This window comes from Felis catus, chromosome B2 (genome assembly GCF_018350175.1).
Source record: "Felis catus isolate Fca126 chromosome B2, F.catus_Fca126_mat1.0, whole genome shotgun sequence".
Classification (NCBI taxonomy): domain Eukaryota; kingdom Metazoa; phylum Chordata; class Mammalia; order Carnivora; family Felidae; genus Felis; species Felis catus.
The window spans coordinates 4,627,078-4,650,980 of record NC_058372.1 but is presented as its reverse complement, the minus strand read 5'-3'; the positions used below and the strand labels follow the sequence as shown (position 1 = coordinate 4,650,980).

Here is a 23,903-nt window from a genome sequence, read left to right as displayed (position 1 = left end):
GCTCTCCACGTCAGGAGGCTGACTTATTTGGATCACATGGAAGGGCTCCCAGAGTCTCCCCTTCCAGATGAGTTTGGCCACTGCAAAGCCCCAGGATGAGACAGTGACAGGACTCAGTGAGGTTGGGGTTTTTATTCCTCTGGCTCCTTCCCAGTAAGGTGATTTTGTTGCAGACATTGTTGGTGGTCTGCACAAAATCTGTTCCCTCCTTCTTCCTATTAGCATCCTCATTTTCCTGAGGAGTGATGCTATGCCTATCTAAAAATCATGACTTCCCATGCCCCCTTTGCAATTATGAGTGGCCACAGACATAGCTCTGGGCATTGACAGAGGTCGCTGCTCCTCTCTTGCAAGCCAATCCTTTATGACTCTCTCCTCTTCCAGATTCTGGAAACTGCTCCCTTCCTCATCCCTTTGGGCCTGAAGATGGATAACTTGGTTGCTATCAATGCTAGGTTACTCCACTTTCTCTGTGTTTCTCCCACATCCACAACTTACAAAGAAAGTCCTTTGTGAATACACTCTCATCAAATTATCCTAATTTGGGGATGGCACTGGTTTTCCTTTTGTGAGTCTAACTAATACAATAATTAAAAACGGCTACATTGAGGGGTGCCTGGGTGGTTCAGTCAGTTAAGCATCTGACTTATGATTATGGCTCGGGTTATGATCTCACAGGATCATGGGATCTTGTGGGATCAAGCTCCACATCGGTCTCTGCACCAACAGCATGGAACCTGCTTGGGATTCTCTCTTTCCCTCTCTCTCTCTCTGCCCCTCCCCTGCTTCCACACTCTTTATCTCTGTCCAAATAAATAAATAAACATAAAAAAATCATCTATGCTGAAACCCCAAATTCAGAGGAGTGATTGCCTCTGGGGGATGGGGGTACATGTGATAGGACCAAGGAAAGGTATATACAGGTCTTCTGTTGGTAATGTTCTGGGTCTTATGCTGGATGTTGGGCACATGGGTGTCCACTCTATTATTTTCATACCTTTAAAATACTGCTTAAGAATTTAATGAAAGACTATTAATATCTTAATAATAATCAATTTATTTAATAGTGAAAGACAACTGGCTTTCTTAATAAAATCAGGGATGCACAAAGGATGCCTGAGAGCACCATTATGATTATACTATGTTCATGAAAATGTGCGTGGTATAATAAAGGTACATCTTATTATTATTTCCAGGTTATGTGATTGCTGGAAGATGGTGTCATGAAATAAAGAGAATGTGGAATCCTGACTCTGCTGCTTAATGTCAGCATGGTGGGCTTCCTTCCTGATCTGTACAATACAAATGCGATACACCCGTCATACAGTTGTGGGGATTAAATGAGATCATAGGTCCCAATGTGTCTAGCATTATGCCTGGCACAGAGAAGACATCTTATGAATAACAGGATTATCGTGATAATTATCGTACCTTCAAGGAATGAAGAGTTAAAACGAGAGCTCAGCACTGGACAAACAAAACGTATTAGCAAATATCAGGTAGAAAATACCACAGTATTATGAGAGTCTCTCAGAAAACTGCATTGATGCACACTCTGAAGGATTCTCCTTCAGAATGTTTCCCCCCCAAGAGAAACGGAAGAAACTAAAAGTCTACAACTCTCAACTATGATCCCAAAGCAAGTGCTGTAAGGGTCTCTCTGCCCCTTGCACAAAGGCAGATTGCACATGGGCTCCGAAAGAGGCCCTCCTGGGGCTCGCTGCCTCCAGTCCTCCACTACCCTGCCAGCCGCCGGGCAGCGGACATCAGCCCTCATGTTAATTCCCGGATCATCGTTCTGTTTTCCAGTGCACCCAACTTCCCGCTGCTGGGAAATCCCTCCTCCCTGCTCCTGCGGTCCCCGGCTGCGGGACACGCGCAGATTACCCCAGATCTACGTGTACAGATAAATCATTAGGCTCCGTGTACCGAGGGAATCTAACCGATGTTCACCCTGAAAATCCTGACAACAACCCGGGAAAGCAGCTACCACTGACATCACCTCCATTTGAGGGAACTAAAGCACAAGGAGATGGAAAGCACGCCCAAAGTCACTTAATCGTGTGTTTGCGCGTCAGGATCTGAACCCAGGCTGTCAGGCCCCACTGCCTCCACCCTTAACCATTTTGCTATCCTGTCTCTCCACAGGTCTCGTCCAAAAGAGTTAGAGGTTTGGAATAAGACCCTAAGCGGCTCTAGATTTGTGGGTTATGGACCCACGAGGGGCAACGGTCTACTGCTCTTTCACTCAGGCAAACACTTTATCAGGCGCAAACTTTTGTTTATCAGTTTTCCGCCAAATTAACCTCACAGTATTTGTACAGCACTTGTAACCAGTTCCTGATAACGGCGATCTGCAGGCCTCCTGGGCCAGGTCAACACAGGAATGGGGAGTTTACTGGCAAAAGAAGTTAGGGGTGCAGACGTCCCTTCGAGGGGCACGGGAGGAAACATTTCCAGTCAAAGCAATCAGCAACTCTGCCCAGAACAACATCCTGTCCGGTTGGCGGTGAATGGAAAGAAGTACGTACCCTAGTCAGTGACCCCTCTGCTCGTGGGGGAACCTGGCCATATAGGTCAGACTCTTTCAAAAGTGATTTGGAGTTGGTCTCGTTAAGACACATGAGCAAGAGTGGCCCCGATATTCTATGTTAACTGCTAGGGTCACAGTAATCTGAGCCTAAAAAGGATATAGAGGTAGCATACTCAAAGCCCCCAGTCTGGAGGCACATGTGGGAAGCCCCCCAGCTCAGCTCCCTCCACAGGTAACCAGTGGTAAGTCAGCCCCCACCCATACTGCCGGCATGCGCTTAGGTACATGGTCCTTTTTCATAATTGGGTCCTACTATATGTAATGTTGATGACCTTTACTCAGCTTTATAAAAAAATATTTAAAATTTTTTTAATTTTAAAAAATTAAATCTTTTTATTTAAAAAAATTAAAAAAAATTTAATTTCAAAAAATTTAAAAGAATTTTAATTTCAAAAAATTAAATTTTTTTTGTAATTGAGAGAGAGAGAGATAGAGACAGGATCCCAAGCAAGCTCCACGCTCAGTGTCGAGCCTGACGCAGGGCTCGATCCCACGTGATCTCTGGGCTCACGACCTGAGCTGAAACTGAATCAGACACTCAATTGACTGAGCCACGCACGCACCCCCTATTTTGCTTTATGATCAGTACTATTCTTTCCGTTTTTTTCACTCGTATCACTCTTAGATATACTAGAATTGTTGCTAACGTTTAAGTTGTTTCCAATTTTTTTTTGTAAGTACTGTAAATGAACATTCTTATAGCCACAGCTTTCAACACATCAGTGACTAAGATACACATTACACATCAGTGTATCTGAGGATACAGCCTTGGGTGTGAAATCGCTGGGTCAAAGGTATTCACATTCTTAAGTGTGAGAGGAAGCTGTCTGGAGAGTTTTGAGCAGGGGAGCGAAGCGAATCGACCTGGATATTTACGACATCAGGCCGGGTGCTGTAAGCAGAATGGACGGACAGCAGAAGGCAAGCAAGGAAGCAGAGCGGCCGCCCACACGGCAGAGGGCACGGACTTGCGCTCAGAGGGACGCGGTATACAGAGGTTCTGAGATGCTCTGGCATAGAAGCCACCGATTAATGGCCTGGATGTGGGAGTTTACGGAAACAGGAAAGTCAAGAGCGACTTCCTGGCTTTGTTCAACTGGGCGGGTGTTTATGGAGATGGGGAAGGCTGTGCGGGAGGCGGGCATGGAGAGTTCTGTCCTGGCTGTGCTGGCTTGGGATCCCGACCTCAAGTCCGTGTGGAAATACGGGTGGGCAGGTGGCCAGCTCAGGGAGGAGCTCAGATCTGGAGGGAACGATTTTGGACCCATCCGAGTACAGACGGCATCTAGAGTCACGGGATTAGATGGGATCCCTTTGGGGAAGCTTACAGGTAGGGAGCTGTAGGGCCAGTCCCAGGGCGTTCCAACATTCAAAAGTCTGGCCGGGGACGAGTCAGCAGAGGAGCCTGAGAAAAGTAGTTAGTGTGGTCGGAATAAAAATCAGGAGAGTGTTTTGTTTTTTGTTTTTGTTTAAGCCTTGAAGACATTTTATAGTGGTGACAGGTGTCTGGGTTCAGGAATAGGCTCTTTAACGATTTCAATGCATGCTACCCCTCTTAAGCAACAGAATTTTATTTCTTATTTGTTTGTTTGACGTGGTACTTTCTTCTATGTTTGATTTCTCGGTTTTCTTGGCAGATATTCTTGGGTCCTCCAGTATTTCTTCAAAATGCCCCCTTTCTGGGTGGTTTCCTCAGAGGCCCCCTTGGAAGCCTCTTCTGACTCCTCCTCCTCCTCCTCCTCCTTAAGGGATAGTACAGCAGACGAGACTTGGAAGGTTGTAGAACTAAGGATTCTAGGTGGGAGCTGACCACCTGGACCAGGACAGCACTATGGCCTCCAAACATGTCCACATTCTAATGCCCAGGAACGATGGGTAAATTAGGTTTTCTATGGCAAAAGGGAATTAAAGTTGCCAACAAGATTAAGGTTGCTAATCAGCTGACCCTAAACTAGGGAGAATATCCTGAATTATCTGGGTGTGCCCAATATATCCCAAGGATCCTAAAACCTGTAAGCCGGAGGCAGAAGAGTCAGAGGGAGATGTGACTATAGAAATAAGCCACAGAGATGCAAGGCTCTGACGACGGACAAAGAGGGCCTCTGGAAGCTAGAAAAGGCAAGGACACGGATCCTTCCCCAGAGCTTCCAGAAAGGGACACAGCTCTGCTGACACTATAGTGTTAGCCGCCGAGACGTGTGCTGCCCCTGTGACCCACAGAGCTGTAAGGTAGCACATAGGAAAGAATGCAGAAACCGCTGCTCCCCAGATAGGAGGGAAAAGACCGTGCCACTGGGCTATATGCCGCTGGCTTTGGGTACCGTGACAACGGAGTGACCAGTGAATTGAGCAACATGGAAGCGGCTGGTGACCTAGATAGGAGCCGTGTCCATGCCGTGGTGGGGCCGCAGCTCCACCACAGTGGGAAGGGGAGGGGCAGACAGCAAGCGTGGACACCCACTTCAAGGGGGTTCCTTGTTTTAGGGTTCAGAGGAATGGGGGCATAATTTAAGCAGGCGATGAAGGTCTAGGAAGGGTCTGTATGAACACCAGACTGCGTGTGTGTCTGTGCGTGTGTGTGTGAGCATGCACACATGGGGAGCTAACAGGTGCCAGACCCTGTGTGTGTGTGTGTGTGTGTGTGTGTGTGTGTGAGCATGCACACATGGGGAGCTAATAGGTGCCAGACCCTGTGTGTGTGTGTGTGTGTGTGTGTGTGTGTGTGTGTGTGTGCGTGTGCATGTGTGAGCATGTGCGCACGGGGGGCTAACAGGCAAGCCCAAAACTGATGACACAGGAGGGAGCATGAAGCTTTCTGTGATCTCCCCACCCGATCACAACTATCCGTTATTCCTGCAGCAGTCATTCTGAAACAGCCTGTCTAACATGTAACGTTTCTACTGTTAAAACCCAGCGTTAGTAAGTTAGAACAGAAACGCATTTATGAGTCCACCGAAGCCCTTGTGACTCATATTTAGACAAGCCCTTCTGCTCCAGAAGGGGAAGCAGAAAGCTGAAGGGGGGCGTACTGAGAGTCGCACACACACTGCAGCCTCTTATCGGTGCCAGAAAGAGCTATGGGGTTGAAGTACTTTCTTTCCCAGCCCAAAAGGTGAGGTTTCATCATCATCGCTCGGAGTGTCACGTGCACGAACGTCTATCTTGCGTATCTTCACAAACACGGCCTCCAAAAGACCTGTCATAGCCCCCCACCCCCGACCCTAGCTGGTCACAGTCTTGTCCTAGGCACCACCTCATGGAAATGTCCTCTCGTTGGACCTGGCGCTCTCTCACCCGTCTTACCAAAGCTTCAAGTGAGAGTAGAGACACAAGCTGACAAAAAAGGACGCCAGTAACGATCACAGCAGAATATATTTCTCATCCCCGATGCCATTTACCTAGTTCGTCTTGACAGAAGCTGCCTGGGGGATTGACGTTTTTCATGGTGCTCACATCCAACCTCCAGTTGTGCTTTGTGCATCTGACAGACCTACGTGGAAAAGACACTGTACTGAGGTTTGTGAAATGGTAAAATGATAATTAATCTCACTAAGCTTGAGTGCATTACTTGGCGATCAAATTAAATGAGGGGCTTGAGCACCAACTATATAAAAGGAAAATCACTAATAGATGAATACTCAGTACCCAAGGAAATATGTGATCATCCTCAGTAGGTGATTTTAAAAAAATGAAGCTAAAAAAAAATGAATAAATGAATAGTGACGTTCAGTTCCATGTCCTAAGATGACACGTGTCTAGACAGATCAACAGAACCAAGAGAATAAAGTGGTCTTCAGGGATGGTTCGCTGGAGAAGATCCAAATGGGAGCCAACACAAGGAAAGAACCTAGTAGTAAATATGTTTCTGATCGACAACACTTGACCTCTGCCACAGTGTACCAAACCAAACTTCAGCTGAAGTGTTCATGTTTCGAAGAGGAAGGATTTCCTTATAGCTCAAAATTTCAGGGCCTGGTTGCCAGATAGAACAATGCCTCCAGTTAATATGAATATCAGATAAATAGAGAACATTTAAAAAATATATCTACATCAAACACAGTATTTGAGATATGCTGAAAATCTTTTGCTGATCTGTAACTCAAATTTAACTAAGATCTCTGTACTTTCATTTGCTCGCTTTGGTAGCCCTACTCCCGAAGGAGAATCAGACTGTAACAAAAACAGGATGTGTACTGATTTTTTCTTTCCATTCTTACCGGAGCGTTGAAAGGCGTGTGGGGGTTGGGGATGGGACACAAACAGTTCAACTTTTTCCTCTTTATTTTGCTAGTGTTTGCAGCGAAGTCTTTTCCTTGGACAGTTGAAGAATTTAAAAACAAAACCAAATATGTCTCAGACCAGAAACATGAGAGGTTGTAAACTAAAAATGTGTTTTATGAATTTTTTTACATTTTTTAATGTTTGTTTATTTTTGAGAGAGAGAGAGAGACAGACAGAGAGAGAATGAGTGGGGAAGGGGCAGAGAGGGAGACACAATATCCCAAGCAGGCTCCAGGCTCCGAGCTGTCAGCACAGAGCCCGATGTGGGGCCCGAACCCACGAACCGTGAGAACATGACTTGAGCCGAAGTCAGACACTCAACCAACTGAGCCACCCGGGGGCCCCTAAAAATGCGTATTTGACATATAAGGGAACTATGCTGATTTTTTTTTCAAGCTTCGTTACATCTAGACTTTTAAGATATTCTTTTCTACGAAGAAGGCATAAAGCATGCTCCACACTTTGGTTTACAGAGGACTCTTTTGTGCCATCTCCTTTAATCATCAGCAAGTAGCCAACAACAGCTCTCTGAAAACTAAGAGAAAACGTTCCAAATTAGCTCCTCAGCATCCTGGGCCACCGGAGAAGGAACATAAATCCTCACGCGGAGGTGGGCGGGCAGAAGGCAACAACAGCTTCACGTGCAGGAGAGATTGTGAGAAACCGTTGGACTTGAGATCCGAGAAGCACAGCTTCAAGGAGTTGCTGACCTGGGTTGTGGCTGGAGAAGAGAAAATGGCTGCAGTGGGGAGGGGAGGAGAGGCAGGTCATCGTTCTTGACCGGATCCTGGAAGAAAGAGAGTCTTCGGGGGAATGGCTGGAGGAGAACCTGAACGGGGCGGCCAGATGGGGAGAGGAGGGTGAGGGAGGGCAGTGCGGAAGTTAACTCCGGGGATTCGGTTTCAGCAAAGAAATGCTCGGGGAGCTGCGTCTGGGAGTAACGGTGAGAGATTTTGGCTCCCCGTGTGGAGGAGACCCGTCGACAGGACAGGGGCGGAACTGGGAGGGGAGAACGGAGGCCCAGACGGGCTAAGAAACTGGTCCAGGTCACTGAGCTGCTAAGCGGTGGGGCTTCTGAATCGGGCCACGGGAAAGACTCTGCCCTCAACCACCAAGCCGCAACACTTCCTTAAACGACTGGTTAGGTGGGCACCGTGTGAAAGGGATCAGCAGAGACCCGAAGAGAAGACGAGCAAGTCTCCGAACCATCAGAGGACCCGGACAGCCGTGAGCGCTGTCAAAAGTCCACTCGGGACAGGACCACCCCCGTCTCAGGGCCTCCTAACTGCACCCCGTGGGCAAAGGGCAGGGAGTCAAGATTGGGCTGTCAGCAAATTATCAAGAGGTTCTCCAGGGCACAGCTGTCCGTGAAAGTACGTTCCGTGCAGTACACGGACGTGTTTGTACTAAAAATGTACTCGTTGTTTATCTGCAAGGCAAATTTAAGAGGGTGCCCTGTATTTTAATGTTCCCAAGCTAGCGACTTTATCGGAGGAGCCCATCAAGCCACAGGTCCGACAGTGGTCTTTCTAAGATGTAAAAGTCTAATAGTATGTAGGCTGGGCCCTGAAACTAACCGTTCACAAGCAAACACATCTGCAAGCACGAGAACATCCTAGTCCCACCCCTGGCGGTGGTCTTCCACCCGGTCACCGAGGGAGCTTCTCAACAGCCGCCCAGCTCCCTCTGAGCACGCTGGTCACAAATGACCTGATAAAGAGGACTGACAGCACGGTGGGAGCAGAACGCCCACTATGGGAACGACTAAAACCACACAGGGCAGGTTGGGCTGGAGCAGAGCTTGAAGGCGGGTCTCTCTCTCAGGCACTGCTGGAGTCGAGAAGCTGGCTGATAACACTTTGCCCCCGCTCAGAACTCCCCCTGGCTCCACCAGGCACAGCTGTTAGCTCTCCGGCAGCCACAGGAAACAAAACAAAACCACCCTTTTCTGGCACCGCTCCTGTGTCTGGGAGGCCCAAGTTTAAGGTGAAGCTTTCATCGCGGGGCCCGGAACACCAGCGTGAGTTCTTCTGGGAAGGGCCCAGGAGAGTCACAGTTCCAGGCAGGGAGAGTTGGGATGCCGTCTTTTTTGTTTATTAGTTACAAGGAGCCTGGCGGGGAGTGAAGGGGGATTCTGTCCGCTCTCAGGCGGGGGGTCTGGAAAAGCCCACCGACCAACACACCCACTTCCAGGCAAACACGCGCCCAAACACTCCCTCGCACAAGGACTGGAAGCTTTTACCAAGCCAGAGAGGAGTCGGAGAGTTCCCCCGAGAGAGAGGAAACCTAAGTAGAGATCATAAACTCTCGAGATCGGAGAGATGGCCTAAGTGAGCACACACGAAGATTATGAATTTACTCGGGGACGTAATCTGTTGACGGAGTTGTTCAAAATTTCCCAGTGAGCGCACCCCTCCCTGCCCAAGTCTCACCGGGAGAGGGGCCACCCGTGAGAAGGCTCAGAACCCTCGGTACCTTCCGTCTAAATCTTCGATGTCTTTTATGAACAGGCCTCCTTGATGCTTGCACACGTTCTTGCACGCCCTCATGCGATTCTTGCTCTTGTACAGAATGAAATCTTTGCCGGTCTTCTTGTTTCTCAAGAAATTGATTCCTTCCTTCAGGTCAGCAGCTTCTCCAGGTGACAGACACAACAAGACCTCCGTCGTCTGTTCAATGCTACGGAAAGGCAGACATTTGGGGGAGGAAAGGTTAATAACGTTAAGACTTAGGAGAGCATCTTTTGAAACTGGCGGCTCAAAGCCTCTTTCCACCGCGATAGGCTCAAGCCCCTCCCTCGCAGGACCCAGGCTTGGCTGCTCCCCTGGAAATGCACGCTCTGCTTGCTCAGTGTTGGTCTCGGGTTCCTCCAGACCCAATGCCCCTGTCACTTGCCTGCCCATGGTCCGCAGCTGCCTCTCCCTGGGAATTCTGAAAGGACGGTGGTTGCTCGTTCAGCTTCGGTTGCTCGTTTGCTCCCACAAAGTATGAGACGGAGGATGCATATGCACGCGGTTCACTACTGATTCCGTTGCACCACTTCCTCTGCTGTGTTGCTTCAGACGCAGGATCCTATTGGGCTCCAGGTGCCCACCCTGCCCGCTCCCACCTGCACACTTTTGCGTTTAGATCTGATCCTTTTGCTCACAAGCACGGTTCAACTTTCACCACTAGTCATGTTTACCACCCTCCAGGTTCAAATAGAACCCAGTCGTCCTACCCCAGCCTGGGTCAAGCCTCCAAAGCCACCCCCGGGACAAGCCTACACGTGCTAATACGCACTACCATTCTGTAGAACATGAGAACCTTACACCCGGCACGGTGCCCCGTTTATTTACATAGGGACGCTTTTCCAAACATTCTCCCTCCCCGTCGCTGAGCACACGGCCTGTCACGCGGTGTATCTCTACCAGCTAGCTACTTCGTGAGTTAACTTTCCCATAGAACCTCCGTCTGAATAATTTGTACGAATATATATATAAAAATAACACTTCAGCAGCAAAGGAAACAGTTGATCTTGCGTATTATTTTAAGGAAACCACAGAGGTTACACTTTTTAGACCCCAGTTGCTAAAGAAACAGTCTTTATGATACAACTCTGAAGCATAACGGGTTACGATTTTTGCCAAGAGACGTTTCAAGACATCTTTTGGCGCACATTGCGTGGATTTGCACGGGATGCAATCTGGGTGCAGGTCGCTCAATTTTACATCCCCTTCCAAAGCCAACGTGGTCAAAATTCTCTCCATGTGTTGACTTAGAATGGGTGTAGCTCAACTACATCTGTGGCATTTTCACTTTCAGTTTAGAAGTCCTGAAAATTTCTTAAAATGGGAAATAAAAATCATTTTATTTTTTTAAATATGAAATTTATTGTCAAAGTGGTCCCTATACAACACCCAGTGCTCATCCCAACAGGTGCCCTCCTCAATACCCATCACCCACCCTCCCCCCATCAACCCTCAGTTTGCTCTCAGTTTTTAAGAGCCAAAAATCATTTTAAAAATCACACCAAGATAGTGACGAGAAAGGAAAGCTACTTCAAGTCTGAGCTGACGAGGCAGAGCTCCGTAATTGAGTCTAATCCAGTATAATTCTCTTCCTCCAAGAAGGTTCTGGCCGTCACTTCTGTCCCAAATGGCTAGTAATTCCGTGCGCAACAGATTTCAATATTTCCCAAACTGTTTTTTAAATGTATTTGATAGGATGGAATCCATTCTATGCTTCATGTATTTCTTTCAACTTTGTTCTTAGGAGTCCCAATATGACACCAAGCCCAGTAAACACGGCCACAGTTCCTAGAATAATTGGCCTAAAAGTAAAAAAAAAAAAAAAAAAGCGAGAGAACCCCTCGAAATCTGTTGTTTTACTTGATTGAATGACTCACTTAGCCAAAGTTCTGTGTTGGATTCGAAAGCTTTCTGCGCACCGTGTAAAGCAGGCTGAACCAGCTACGTCTGTGTTTATCAGTTCTGTGCGAGGTCACGGTGGCACAGAAGGCAAAAGAAAACACGTGATGGTCGAGGGTTGGAGGTGGTGGCAGACGCACGTCCGGAGCTCACCTCCTCCCGTGGACACAACAAATCCGCACCTGTATATGGAAGAATTCCCTCCGAAGGGGGCCTGGAGACTGGGAGGAGAGAGCCTCCGCCGGCACTGAGATGAGGCGAAAGAGGCGGAGATCTGGTGTGGCTCAGGTTTGGGAGCTTCCCTGAGGAGTAAGAGATTCAAGCTCCAGATTGGCACTGTCCCGATCCTGCACAGGAGACATGAGCCCCCTGAACACCTGGCTTTAAACGCTCACGGGCAATACATCCAGGACAACGACGAAACTGTAGGGAAGGGAACACTCTGAAAGGGCTCACATCCGATTTAAAAGTGCACGTGCCACAGGTGAAGGACACCCGGTTACTAACCTTGGAGCACCTGCCAGAGACGCGAGAGGCAGCTGGGCCTCTCGCTGGGGACCGACAGACACTGGCAGCAGCAGTTTTTGCTCTCATTCTGCCATGCTGACCCCATCCCTGGAGGGTTCCGTTCTGCAATCCTCCCTCTGGACTGGTGACACCGTGCTGAGGGGACCACGCAGCCCTGCACCTTGGCAGACCTCGAGCCAACAGTACAACAGCACCACCCACCAGCACACCCACAGCAACCCTCCCTGGGCCTGGCAATCCGCTGGGCTGGAAACCAGCCCTTCCCACCAGCCGCAGTCCTGGCCAGGTTCACGGCCAGCCACAGGCACACCCAGACAAGTCACGGCCCTCCCACAACAGGGGAGCGTGAGCAGCCCACACTGGGGTGCCACTAGAGCCCCGGTCTCTGCTGTCAGGGGACACTGCACGCATGGGCCCCACAGGACATCGCCTACTTAAAGCCATGCCCGCCAAAGTGGGAGCCAAAGCTGGACTACCTCATACATAGAGACCAACAGAGAGAGTCAGGCAAAATGAGGAGACAGAGGATTGTGCTCCCAACAAAAGAGTAAGACAAAACTTCTGAGTAAGAACTAAACAAAATGGAGATAGACAATCTACCCAACAAAGAATTCAAAGTAATGGTCATAAATGTGCTTACAAAACTTGGGAGAAGAATGGGCGAACACAGCGAGAACCTCAACATAAAAAAAAAAGGAATATAAGAAACTAAAAATAGACGGCTACATACATGGGTTACCATACACAAACCTCATGGTAACCACAAACCAAAAACCTAAAAATAGATACAAGAAAGGTAGTAAGAGAGGAATCCAAGTATAACACTAAATAAAGTCATCAAATCACATGGGAAGAGAGCAAGAGAAGGAGAAATACAGAAGAACTACAAAACAGCCAGAAAACAATGAACAAAATGGCAATAAATACATACGTATCGATACTTAAATGTAAATGGATTAAATGCCCCAGTCAAAATACAGAGTGTGGCTGAACGGATTAAAAAAACAAGACCAGGGGCACCTGGGTGGCGCAGTCGGTTAAGCGTCCGACTTCAGCCAGGTGACGATCTCGCGGTCCGTGAGTTCGAGCCCCGCGTCGGGCTCTGGGCTGATGGCTCAGAGCCTGGAGCCTGTTTCCGATTCTGTGTCTCCCTCTCTCTCTGCCCCTCTCCCGTTCATGCTCTGTCTCTCTCTGTCCCAAAAATAAATAAACGTTGAAAAAAAATTAAAAAAAAACAAAACAAAAAAACAAGACCATCCTGGGGCTCCTGGGTGGCTCAGTTGGCTGAGCCTCCGACTCTTGGTTTCTGCTCAAGTCATGATCCCAGGGTCATGGGATTGAGCTCCACATTGTTGCTATAAGATTCTCTCTCGGTCTCTCTCTCTCTCTCTTTCTCTCTCTCTCTCTCTGCCTCTCTCCCCTATGCGCTCTCTCTCTCTCTCTCTCAAAAAAAACCAAACAAAAAACCCCCACCTATATGCTGACTACAAAAGGTTCATTTCAGATTTTAGACACACACAGACTGAAAGTAAAAGCATAGAAAAAAGATATTCCATGAAAATGAGAAAGAAAAGAAAGTAGGGGTGGCAATATTTATATAAGACATAATAGACTATTTTTGAGAGTCATAACTCATTTATTGAATGAACAGTATATGCAAGAATGCCAATAAAAGGAAACTACAAACTTCAATTTTGAAAATAAAGCCAGTAAGCCAGGAACAACATAGATGTGACAGGAATATTTGATTTCGACCCATAATGCATTCCTTATCTTTACAATTAACCTAAATGTCTGTTAGAACAAAACTGCCCCCCACTTCCCATATGTTCATCTGTTTTGTTTCTTAAATTCCACATGAGTCAAGAAATCATATGGTATTCGTCTTTCTCTGACTGACTTATTTCACTTAGCATGGTACATTCTAGCTCCAACCATGTCATCGCAAATGGCAAGATTTCATTCTTTTTCATTGCCGAGTAATATTTCAGTGTGTGTGTGTATGTATGGAGATATGTGTGTGTGTATCTATATCTATATCTATATCTATATCTATATCTATATCTATATCTATATCTATATCTTCTTTGTCCATTTATCAGTCAATGGATATTTGGGTTCTCTCCATAGTTGAGCTATTGTTGATAGCGCTGCTATAAGCATTGGGGAGCATGTACCCGCTTTGAATCTGTATTTCTGTATCCTTTAGGTAAATACCTAGTAGTGCAATTGCTGGATTGTAGGGTAATTCCATTTTTAGTTTTTGACGAACCTCCATACTGTTCTCCAGTTTGCATCCCCACCAAGAGCGCAGGAGGGTTCCCATTTAAAGAACATTTCTTACGAACGTTTCCAGAAAGGCAATAAATGCTCCAGAACAACCTTTGATATATGTTTGCAAAGATAACACTGTTTAATATCAATAATGAAAATGAAGCAAAATGAGAAGGGGAAAGGAAAGAAAGAAAAGATGATTCAAAATTTGAAGCTAAAATATGCATAAAAGATAGTCATGGCAGTATTTTTTGAAATGATGTACATGTCGTATACTTAGCAATGTCATGCTTGTTAAAACTGTAGTTAAAGACTTAACAGATGAGCGGTAAATCCACTCCTGAGGTCCATTTTTCTGCGTATTCCTAGCACAATGTAATTTCTACCCAGAAGATGAGGACGCTACTTGGGAACATACGTACTGTACAATTTTGGCATCGCGAGGTGCTTTTTACCCTGCATGTGACAAAAACATGGATGGAGGATCAAAATGTTGGAGGTTTATAACCAAAGGTGATTTTTCATGTGATTTCAATCTACATTTCAACTTTTAATAAAAGACTGTTCAGCCAATCACACCGCAGCAAGAAAGAAAGGTAGCCGGCCACTTACTCTAGCCAACCAAAAGGTCAGGTGTTATTCGGGTTGCTAGTGGAAGAGAAAGGGTTGAAGACACCCATACAAAGTTCTACACGTGATTACATAGCAAATCCATCGACAGCTATAGTATTTGAAGTCCATGGTATGATTATTGACTGGCCATTATTACCCCTGGCACCTTCCATTTTTCCTAAGAACGTCATTAGAGTAGTCGTCCAAAACTGAAGGTGCTCTCCTGGTCCATGAGTAAGTACCTATGGCACACCATGTAAACATGATCAGGACACAGTGATCCAAAGATTTAAAACAACAGGTTTCAAGCTGGTGTAAGGAAATAAAGTACAGATCCTTTGGGAAAAGTCACACAGCATGATAAATGAACATCTAGATCTGTCATTGCACTTCAAGTCATGGTGAATTTTGCAAACTCGTCACACACACACACGCACACGCACACACACAGACACACAAGTCCAATGGCATATTTAGAGCAAAAAGAAAAGTGCACATAGAGCAAACCACTAAAGCTAGCTAGCTTCCTTCAAAAAATAATAAAAGATGGGGTGCCTGGGTGGCTCAGTCCGTTAAGCATCTGAGTCTTGATTTTGGCTCAGGTCATGATCCCACGATTTGTGAGATCGAGCCCCATGACAGGCTCTTCACTGACAGCACAGAGCCTGCTTGAGATTCTCTCCTCTTTCTCTGCCCCACCCCACTCATGCTTTTTCGCTCAAAATAAATAAATAAACTTAAAAAAATAAAAATAATTATAATAGGGTCGCCTGGGTGGCTCAGTCGGTTAAGCGTCATAATTTGGCTCAGGTCATAATTTCACGGTCTGTGGGTTCGAGCCCCGCATTGGGCTCTGTGTTGACAGCTCGGAGCCTGGAGCCTGCTTTGGATTCTGTGTCTTCCTCTCTGTCTGCCCCTCCCCTGCTTGCACTCTGTCTCTCTCTCCCTCAAAAATAAATAAAGATTAATAATAATGATAATAATAATAATAAAAGGTGGTTAAAATAAAGCAATCATTGACTTAAGTAAATATGTGAACACACACTTGACAGATGTGACCTTAAGGGACTAACGGTTTAAAAATAAAAATCAGTCATTAAGCACAGTGTAATTTTCTGCCTATTACATTTTATTATTTTTTTACTTAAAACAATTCTGTTTTATTTATACTCACGTATGAAAAGAAATGGCTGCACTACCGTGTTTCCACACACATCAATAGTGGAAACAGAATTCAATAATGAATCACTTCTAAATTTCATGAAGAACACACAAACATTAAAACACTGATTGCTTACAGAAAGCAGAGGGGAGAACAAAGCCATCAGCCAGCACTTTGATTTCCACTAAAGAGCAGCACTCTGAGAAGAATCAAACCAATTAGCAATATTCATCTGTGCCGCAACAGAACGTATACATACAAAAGTTAGTGACGGGACTGATTTTACTACTTTTACTGAGCCATTCTATCTTCCTCACACTCAAAGCAAAGAAAGAAAACCTAAAAAAAATATGTTCTCATCATTATTCACAATAAAAAGGGTCTGCTTCATTCTGCAGGCCTGGGCATGTAACAGGGAGCATTTACTGGTACATTGTAAGTGGATCAAAGTACCATTTTGATTCTGACCCACTGAATAGAATCTCGTATGTACTTGGTGACTAGACCAAGTCCACGGGAACTGGGATGTACTTACTGAACGGCTTCTGTGGCATCCCCAGATCTCACTAAATACGAAAAGACCCTACACAAGAAAAGATAACAATCTGCCCGTAAACTATATCTATAGGCTCTTTCTTTAGCGTAAGGTAGAGAAAGGGGTCCTTTCTTGAGTACATGGACACAAGTATTTGCTGTGGTCTAAAGGTTGCTGGATTGATATTGTATCTGTTATAATGAAAATAAGATGTAAATCAAAGCCACTGCCAGATAAAGAAACTTCCACAACTTGTGTCAATTCCTCAAATAATGGAGTAAGTTTCTTTTCTAGTCTAATAATTACTCCTGTATTGATTGGCATTGCTGCTGGCTATGAAACTCACCCCCAAAGGTAAACGATTGTATCGAACCACTTGCTAGGTGTTATAGTAACAGATGACAGTTTTGTTTTTTTGAAAGTCCAAGTTTTCTCTCTTCCTCTGTTTGCAAAGGAAAAAGTAGTTAAGAAGCCAGGTCTGAAAGCATGCTCCAGAGCACTGTCACTGGCCACTTAAAATTTTTTTTAATGTTTGTTTATTTTTGAGAGACAGAGAGAGAGAGAACACATGTGAGCAGAGGAGGGGCAGACACACACACACACACACACACACACACACACACACACACACAGAATCCGAGGCAGGCTCCAGGCTCCAATCTGTCAGCACAGAGCCCAAAGCGACACTCGAACCCACAAACCGCGAGATCACGACCTGAGCTGAAGTCGGACGCCCAATCAACTGAGCCCCCAGGCGCCCCGTCACTGGCCACTTTAGTAACAGGCACTGCATCTCTATCTGACCCAACAAGAGCATAGAGCCCTTCAACACTTGGTAATGCTTCACACAGGAACTGCTTTAGGTCATCTGCCAAGATGAACCCCTTTCTCCCTCAGGATAAATCTCCATGCATGGCTTTCTGGGCTGTGATGTTCTGTCAGCTGTAAAGTCAGGTACAGCTTCAGACAGTCTCCTCTGAAAGCCACTGTCATATGATTTGTCTCCACTAGTTACATTTTAAAAATACTTTCCCATAAGCTGCAGAGTATCTTGATGCACAGTCAGGTTAGCACGTTATTGCTTATCTGCTAATTTGTCTTAATGTGGTAAGTCAACTAATAATTCAGAAATCAGAATCCCTGCCCTTGATGTTGAGGTGCTATGGTAATATTAGGCAGACTCCAGCTAAAATTTTTGTTGGTTTTGCCAGAAAGAAATAGATAAATGTGCTTCAGCAGGTAAGTGGAAGAAGATATCACTAGCCAGAAATACCAGTGTGAAAATCTTTTCTGAACAGCTGGGTTCTTAGGCTTTCACTCAAAACAGACTTTAAAACAAAGGCTGTACCAGGAGATGAAGAAGGGCATTACGTAATGATAAAGGGACCAGTTAAACAAGAAGTATTGACACTTCTAAATATCTATGCACCCAACATAGAAGAACCTAAATATATAAAGCAAATGTTAACAGACACAAAGGGAGAAACTGACAGTAATACAATGGTAGGGGACTTTAACATCCCACCTTACATCAATGGATAGATCATCCAGGTACAAAATTAATGAGAAAACATTGGCTTTAAATGACATTTTATCTTTTTTAAGTTTACTTATTTATTTTGAGTCAGGGAGAGAGAGGGAGCATGAGAGAGAGCATATGTGTGAGTGGGGGAAGGGCAGAGAGAGAGGGAAAGAGAGAATCCCAAGCAGGCTCTGCACTGTCAGTTGGAGCCTGACACTTGGCTCGAACTCACGAACCATGAGATCGTGACCTGAGTTGAAATTAAGAGCTGGATGCATAAAGACTGTGCCACTCAGGTGCCCCTTAAATGACACTTTAGACTAGAGGTGCTTAAGAGATATATACAGAATATTCTATCCAAAAACAGAAAATACACATTCTTCTCAAGTGCACATGGAACATTCTCCAGGATAGGTCACATGTTAAGCCACAAAGCAAGCCTCAATAAATTTAAGAAGACTGAAATCATAGCAGGCATCTTTTCTGACCACAACAGTATGAAACTAGAAATCAATTACAAGAAGAAAACTGGAAGAAAACACAGACACTTGGAAACTAAACAACTGATTAGTCAATTAAGAAATCAAAGAAGAAATGAAAGTACCTTGAAACGAATTAAAATGAAAACACAATGTTCCAAAATCTGTATGATTCAGCAAAAGCAGTTCCAAAAGAGAAGTTATAGTGATTCAGGCCCACCTCAAGAAACAAGGAAAGTAACAAATAAACAATGAACGTTCACAGGAACTAAAGGAACTAAAAAAAGAGGAAAGCCTAAAGTTAGTACGAGGAAAGAATAAAGATCACAATGGAAATAAATGAAATAGGAAAGAAAGAAAGAAAGAAAGAAAGAAAGAAAGAAAGAAAAGATCAATGAAACTAAGAGCTAGTTCTTTGAAAAGATCAACAGAATTGATAAATCTTTAGCCACATTCATCAAGAAAAAAAGGGAGGAAGCCCAAATAAAATCAAAATAAAAGAGAGAAGTTACAACGGATACCACAGAAATACAAAGGATCATAAGAGACTACTACAAACAATTGTATGCCATTAAATTAGACAACCTAGACTAGACCACTTTCTTACACCATACACAAAAGTAAACTCAAAATGGATGAAAGACCTGAATATGAGACAGGAAACCATCAAAACCCTAGAGGAGAAAACAGGCAACAACCTGTTTGACCTCAGCTGCAGCAATTTCTTACTTGACACATCTCCAAAGGCAAGAGAATTAAAAGCAAAAATGAGCTATTGGGACCTCATTCTGCAGTGCAGAAGATAAAAAGCTTCTGCACTGCAAAGGAAACAATCGACAAAACTAAAAGGCAACCGATGGAATGGGAAAAGATATTTGGAAATGACATATCTGACAAGGGCTAGTATCCAAAATCTATAAAGAATTCACCAAACTCCACACCCAAAAAACAAATAATCCAGTGAAGAAACGGGCAGAAGACATGAATAGACCTTTTTCCAAAGAAGACATCCAGATGGCCAACAGACACACGAAACGATGCTCAACATCACTCATCATCAGGGAAATACAAGTCAAAGCCACAATGAGAAACCACCTCACGCCAGTCAGAGTGGCTAAAATGAACAAATCAAGAGACTATAGATGCTGGTGAGGATGTGGAGAAACAGGAACCCTCTTGCACTATTGGTGGGAATGCACACTGGTGCAGCTGCTCTGGAAAACCGTGTGGAGGTTCCTCAAGAAATTAAAAATAGAACTACCCTGTGACCCAGCAATAGCACTGCTAGGAATTTATACAAAGGATACAGGAGTGCTTATGCATAGAGGCACATGTACTCCAATGTTTATAACAGTTCTTTCAACAATAGCCAAATTATGGAAAGAAACTAACTGTCCATCAATTAACAAGTGGATATATATATATATACAAATGGATTTATATATACAATGGGATACTACTTGGCAATGAGAAAGAATGAAATCCTGTCATTTGCAGCTATGTGGATGGAACTGGAGGGTATTATGCTAAGTGAAATAAGTCAGTCAGAGAAAGACAGGTACCATATGTTTTCAGTCATATGTGGATCTTGAGATGCTTAACAGAAGACCATGGGGGAAAGGAAAGGGGAAAAAAGGGTTACAAATAGAGAGGGAGGGTGGCAAACCACAAGAGACTCTTAAATTCAGAGAACAAACTGAGAGTTGATGTGGGGGGAGATGAGAGAGAGAGGGGGGAGACGGGAAAATGGGTGATGGGCATTGAGGAGGGCACTTGTTGGGATGAGCACTGGGTGTTGTATGGAAACCAATTTGACAATAAATTATATTAAAAGAATTAGACAACCTAGAAGAAATGGATAAATACATACAATCTTCCAAGACTGAATATCAGGAAGAAATAGAAAATCTGAAAAGATTGATTACTAGTAATGAAATTTAATCAGTAATAAAAAAAAAAAAACCCAACAAACAAAAGTCAGGACAAGACCGTGAATTCTACCCAACATTTAAAAAGGAGTTAACACCTACACTTTTCAAACTATTCCAAAAAATTGAAGAGGAGAGAATGCTTCCAAAGTCATTCCACAAGACCAGCATTACACTGATATCTAAATTAAAGACACTACAAAAAAAGAAAATTATAGGCCAATATCCCTGATGAGAAGAGATGCAAAAATCTTCAACAAAATAATAGCGAACCAAAGTCAACAACAAATTAAAAGGATCCTACACCATGGTCAAGTGGGATTTATTCCAGTGACATAAGAGTGGTTCAATATCCATAAATCAATCAATGTGATATACAATATTAACAAAACAAAGGATAAAAATCATATGATCATTTCAGTAGAAGCAGAAAAAGCGTTTGACAAATTCAATATCCATTTATGATAAAAATTCTCAATAAAATGGGTATAGAAACAATGTACGTCAACAGAATGAAGCCCATATATGACAAACCATAGCTAGCATCATATTCAATGGTAAAAATTTGACTGATTTTCCTTTAATATCAGAAAAAAGACAAGTATTCCCACTTTTGTAACTTTTATTCAACATAGTATTGGAAGTCCTAGCCACAGCAATTAGGCAAGAAAAAAGAAAGGGGAAGGAGAAGGAGCAGAGATAGAGGGAGACACAGAATCTGAAGCAGGCTTCAGGCTCTGAGCTGTCAGCACAGAGCCTGACATGGGACTCGAACTCACAAATGGTGAGGTCATGACCTGAACTGAAGCCAGACGCTTAACTGACTGAGCCACCAGGTGCACCAGAAGTTGCTTCTTTGAGTAGATAAATCAAGTCAATAAGTTTTTAGCCAGGTTAACTAAGAAAAGAGATAAAACACTGGGGCGCCTGGGTGGCTCAGTCGGTTAAGCGTCCGACTTCAGCTCAGGTCACGATCTCACGCTTCGTGAGCTCGAGCCCCGCGTCGGGCTCTGGGCTGATGGTTTAGAGCCTGGAGCCTGTTTCTGATTCTGTGTCTCCCTCTCTCTCTGCCCCTCCCCCATTCATGCTCTGTCTCTCTCTGTCTCAAAAATAAATAAATGTTAAAAAAAAAATTAAAAAAAAAAAAAGAAAAGAGATAAAACACAAATTACTTCTATCAGAAATGGAAAAGGGGACAACACTACAGATCCTATGGACATTTAAAGGAAAATAAAGGATTACTATGAACTGTTCTATGCTCACAAATTTGATAAGCTAGATGAAATAGACCAATTCCTTGAAAAACAATTTGCCAAAACTCACACAAGAAGAAACAGACAATCTGCATAAGCTGATGTCTATTAAATAGATTGAGTCAACAACAAATAACCTTCCAAAACAAAAAAGCATTAGGTTTGGCTGAGTTTACTGGTGAAATCTACCAAACATTTAAGGAAAAAATTATGCCAATTCTCTACAATCTCACCCAGAATGTAGAAGCAGAGGGAATACTTCCTAATTCATTCTATGAGGCCACCATTACACTAATATCAAAACCAGACAAAGACATTCCAAGAATATTATAGACCAATACCTCCCATAAACATAGATACAAATATCTTTAGTAAAATAATAGGAAATTGAACCCAGTGATAAGTAAAAATAATTATACACCACAAAGAGGTAGGATTTATTCCACATAATGCAAAGCTGGTTCAACATTTAAAAATCAATTAATGTAATCGACTACATCAACCACCTAAAGAAGAAAAATAACATAATCATATGAGTAGATACAGAAGAAGCATTTGACAAAACCTAGCACCCATGCATGGTAACAACTCCATAAACTAGGAATGGAGGAGAACTTTCTGAACTTAATAAAGAACATCTACAAAAGAAACTCAAAAGCTAATATCAGACTTAATGGTGAGAAACTAGAAGCTTTCCTGCTAAGATCAGGAACAAAGCGAAAATGTTCCCTCTCACTACTTCTTTTCAACATTGTACTGGAAGTACTACATAAGATAATAAAAAAAGGACATAAGGATATACAGATTGAAAAAGAAAAAATAAAACCATCTTTGCAGATGATGTGGTTGTCTCTGGAGAAAATCTCAGAATCAAGAACAAACTGTTGAAACTAACAAGCAATTACAGCAATGTTGCAGGATCCAAGGTTAATATACAAAAGTCAATCACTTTCCTATCTATCAACAATAAACAAGGAGACTTTGAGATCAAAAATACAATACCATTTACATTAACACCTAAAAAAATGAAACACTCAAGTATAAATCTAACAAAATATATATCAGATCTACATTAGGAAAACTATAAAACTCTGATTTAAAAAAATCAAAGAAATAAATGGAAGATTCCATGTTCATGGATAGGAAGGAACACAATATTGTCAAGATGTTAATTCTTTCCAGCTTGATCTACAGAATCAACACAATTTCCATCAGGGTCCTTTCATGCTATTTTGTGGATATCAACAAACTGATCCTAAAATTTAGAAGAAGAGGCAAAAGGCCCAGAATAACCGACATAATATTGAAGGAGAAAAATGAAGTGAGAAGATTTAAACTACCAGACTTCAACACTTACTACAAAGCTACAAAAATCTATAAATCAAGACAGAGTAGACTTGCACATGATAGACAAATAGATCAATGAAACAGAGTAGACAGCCCAGGAATAGACTTACTCAAATACAGTCAACTGATCTTTGACAAAGGAGCAAAGGCCATGCAACGAAAAAAAGAGTCTTTTCAACAGATGGTGCAGGAACAATTGGACATCCGCATCCAAAAGGATAAACCTAGGCCGTACACTTTTTACAAAAGTCAATCCAAAATGGCTCAGATACCTCAATGCAAAATGCAAGACTATTAAACTCTTGGAAGATTACATAGAAGAAAATCTAGATGACTTTGGGTTTGGTGATGACTTTTTAGATATAACACAACACTTCATACATGAAAGAATTATTGATAAGCTGGGCTTCATTAAAAGTAAAATCTTCAATTCTGCAAAAGACACTATCAAGAGAATGAGAACACAAGCCACAGACAGGGAGAAAATACTTGCAAAAAGTATATCCAGTAGAAGACGATCATCTAAAATATACAAAGAACTCTTAAACTTAACAATGTGAAAACATACAGCCTGATCAAAAAATGGGCCAAAGATCTGAACATACACCTCACAGAAAACATACTGGTGGCAAATAATCATATGAAAAGACACTCAACATCAAATGTCATTAGGGAATTGCCAATTAAAATGACTATGGGATATCACCACACACCTATTGCAATGGCCCAAATCCAGAACACTGACAACACCAGATGCTGACAAGGACGCGGAGCAACAGGAACTCCCATCCATTGCTGGTGGGAATGCAAAATGGTACAGCCACAGCAGTTTGGTGGTTTTTCACAAAACTAAACATACTCTCACAATATACAATCCAGCAACTATGCTCCTTGGTGTTTATTACCCACAGGAGTTGAAAACTTATGGCCACACAAAATCTTGCACACGGATGTTTATAGAAGCTTTATTCACAACTGTC

The 23,903-nt window shown here is 43.6% G+C and overlaps 1 protein-coding gene across 9 annotated transcripts in view; it reads right to left on the bottom strand.

Annotated features, from left to right (window-relative positions):
* CMAH (cytidine monophospho-N-acetylneuraminic acid hydroxylase) overlaps positions 1 to 23,903 on the bottom strand; it is a 144,189-nt gene that overhangs the window by 46,986 nt on the left and 73,300 nt on the right. For 8 of the 9 annotated variants that reach the window (XM_045056981.1, XM_045056982.1, XM_011282051.4 and 5 more), the window contains 2 exon segments: positions 9,350 to 9,553; positions 5,992 to 6,083 (listed from right to left, as the gene is read on the bottom strand). In XM_045056981.1, the coding sequence (XP_044912916.1) occupies positions 5,992 to 6,083; positions 9,350 to 9,553 (296 nt within the window). 9 annotated transcript variants of the gene reach the window in all.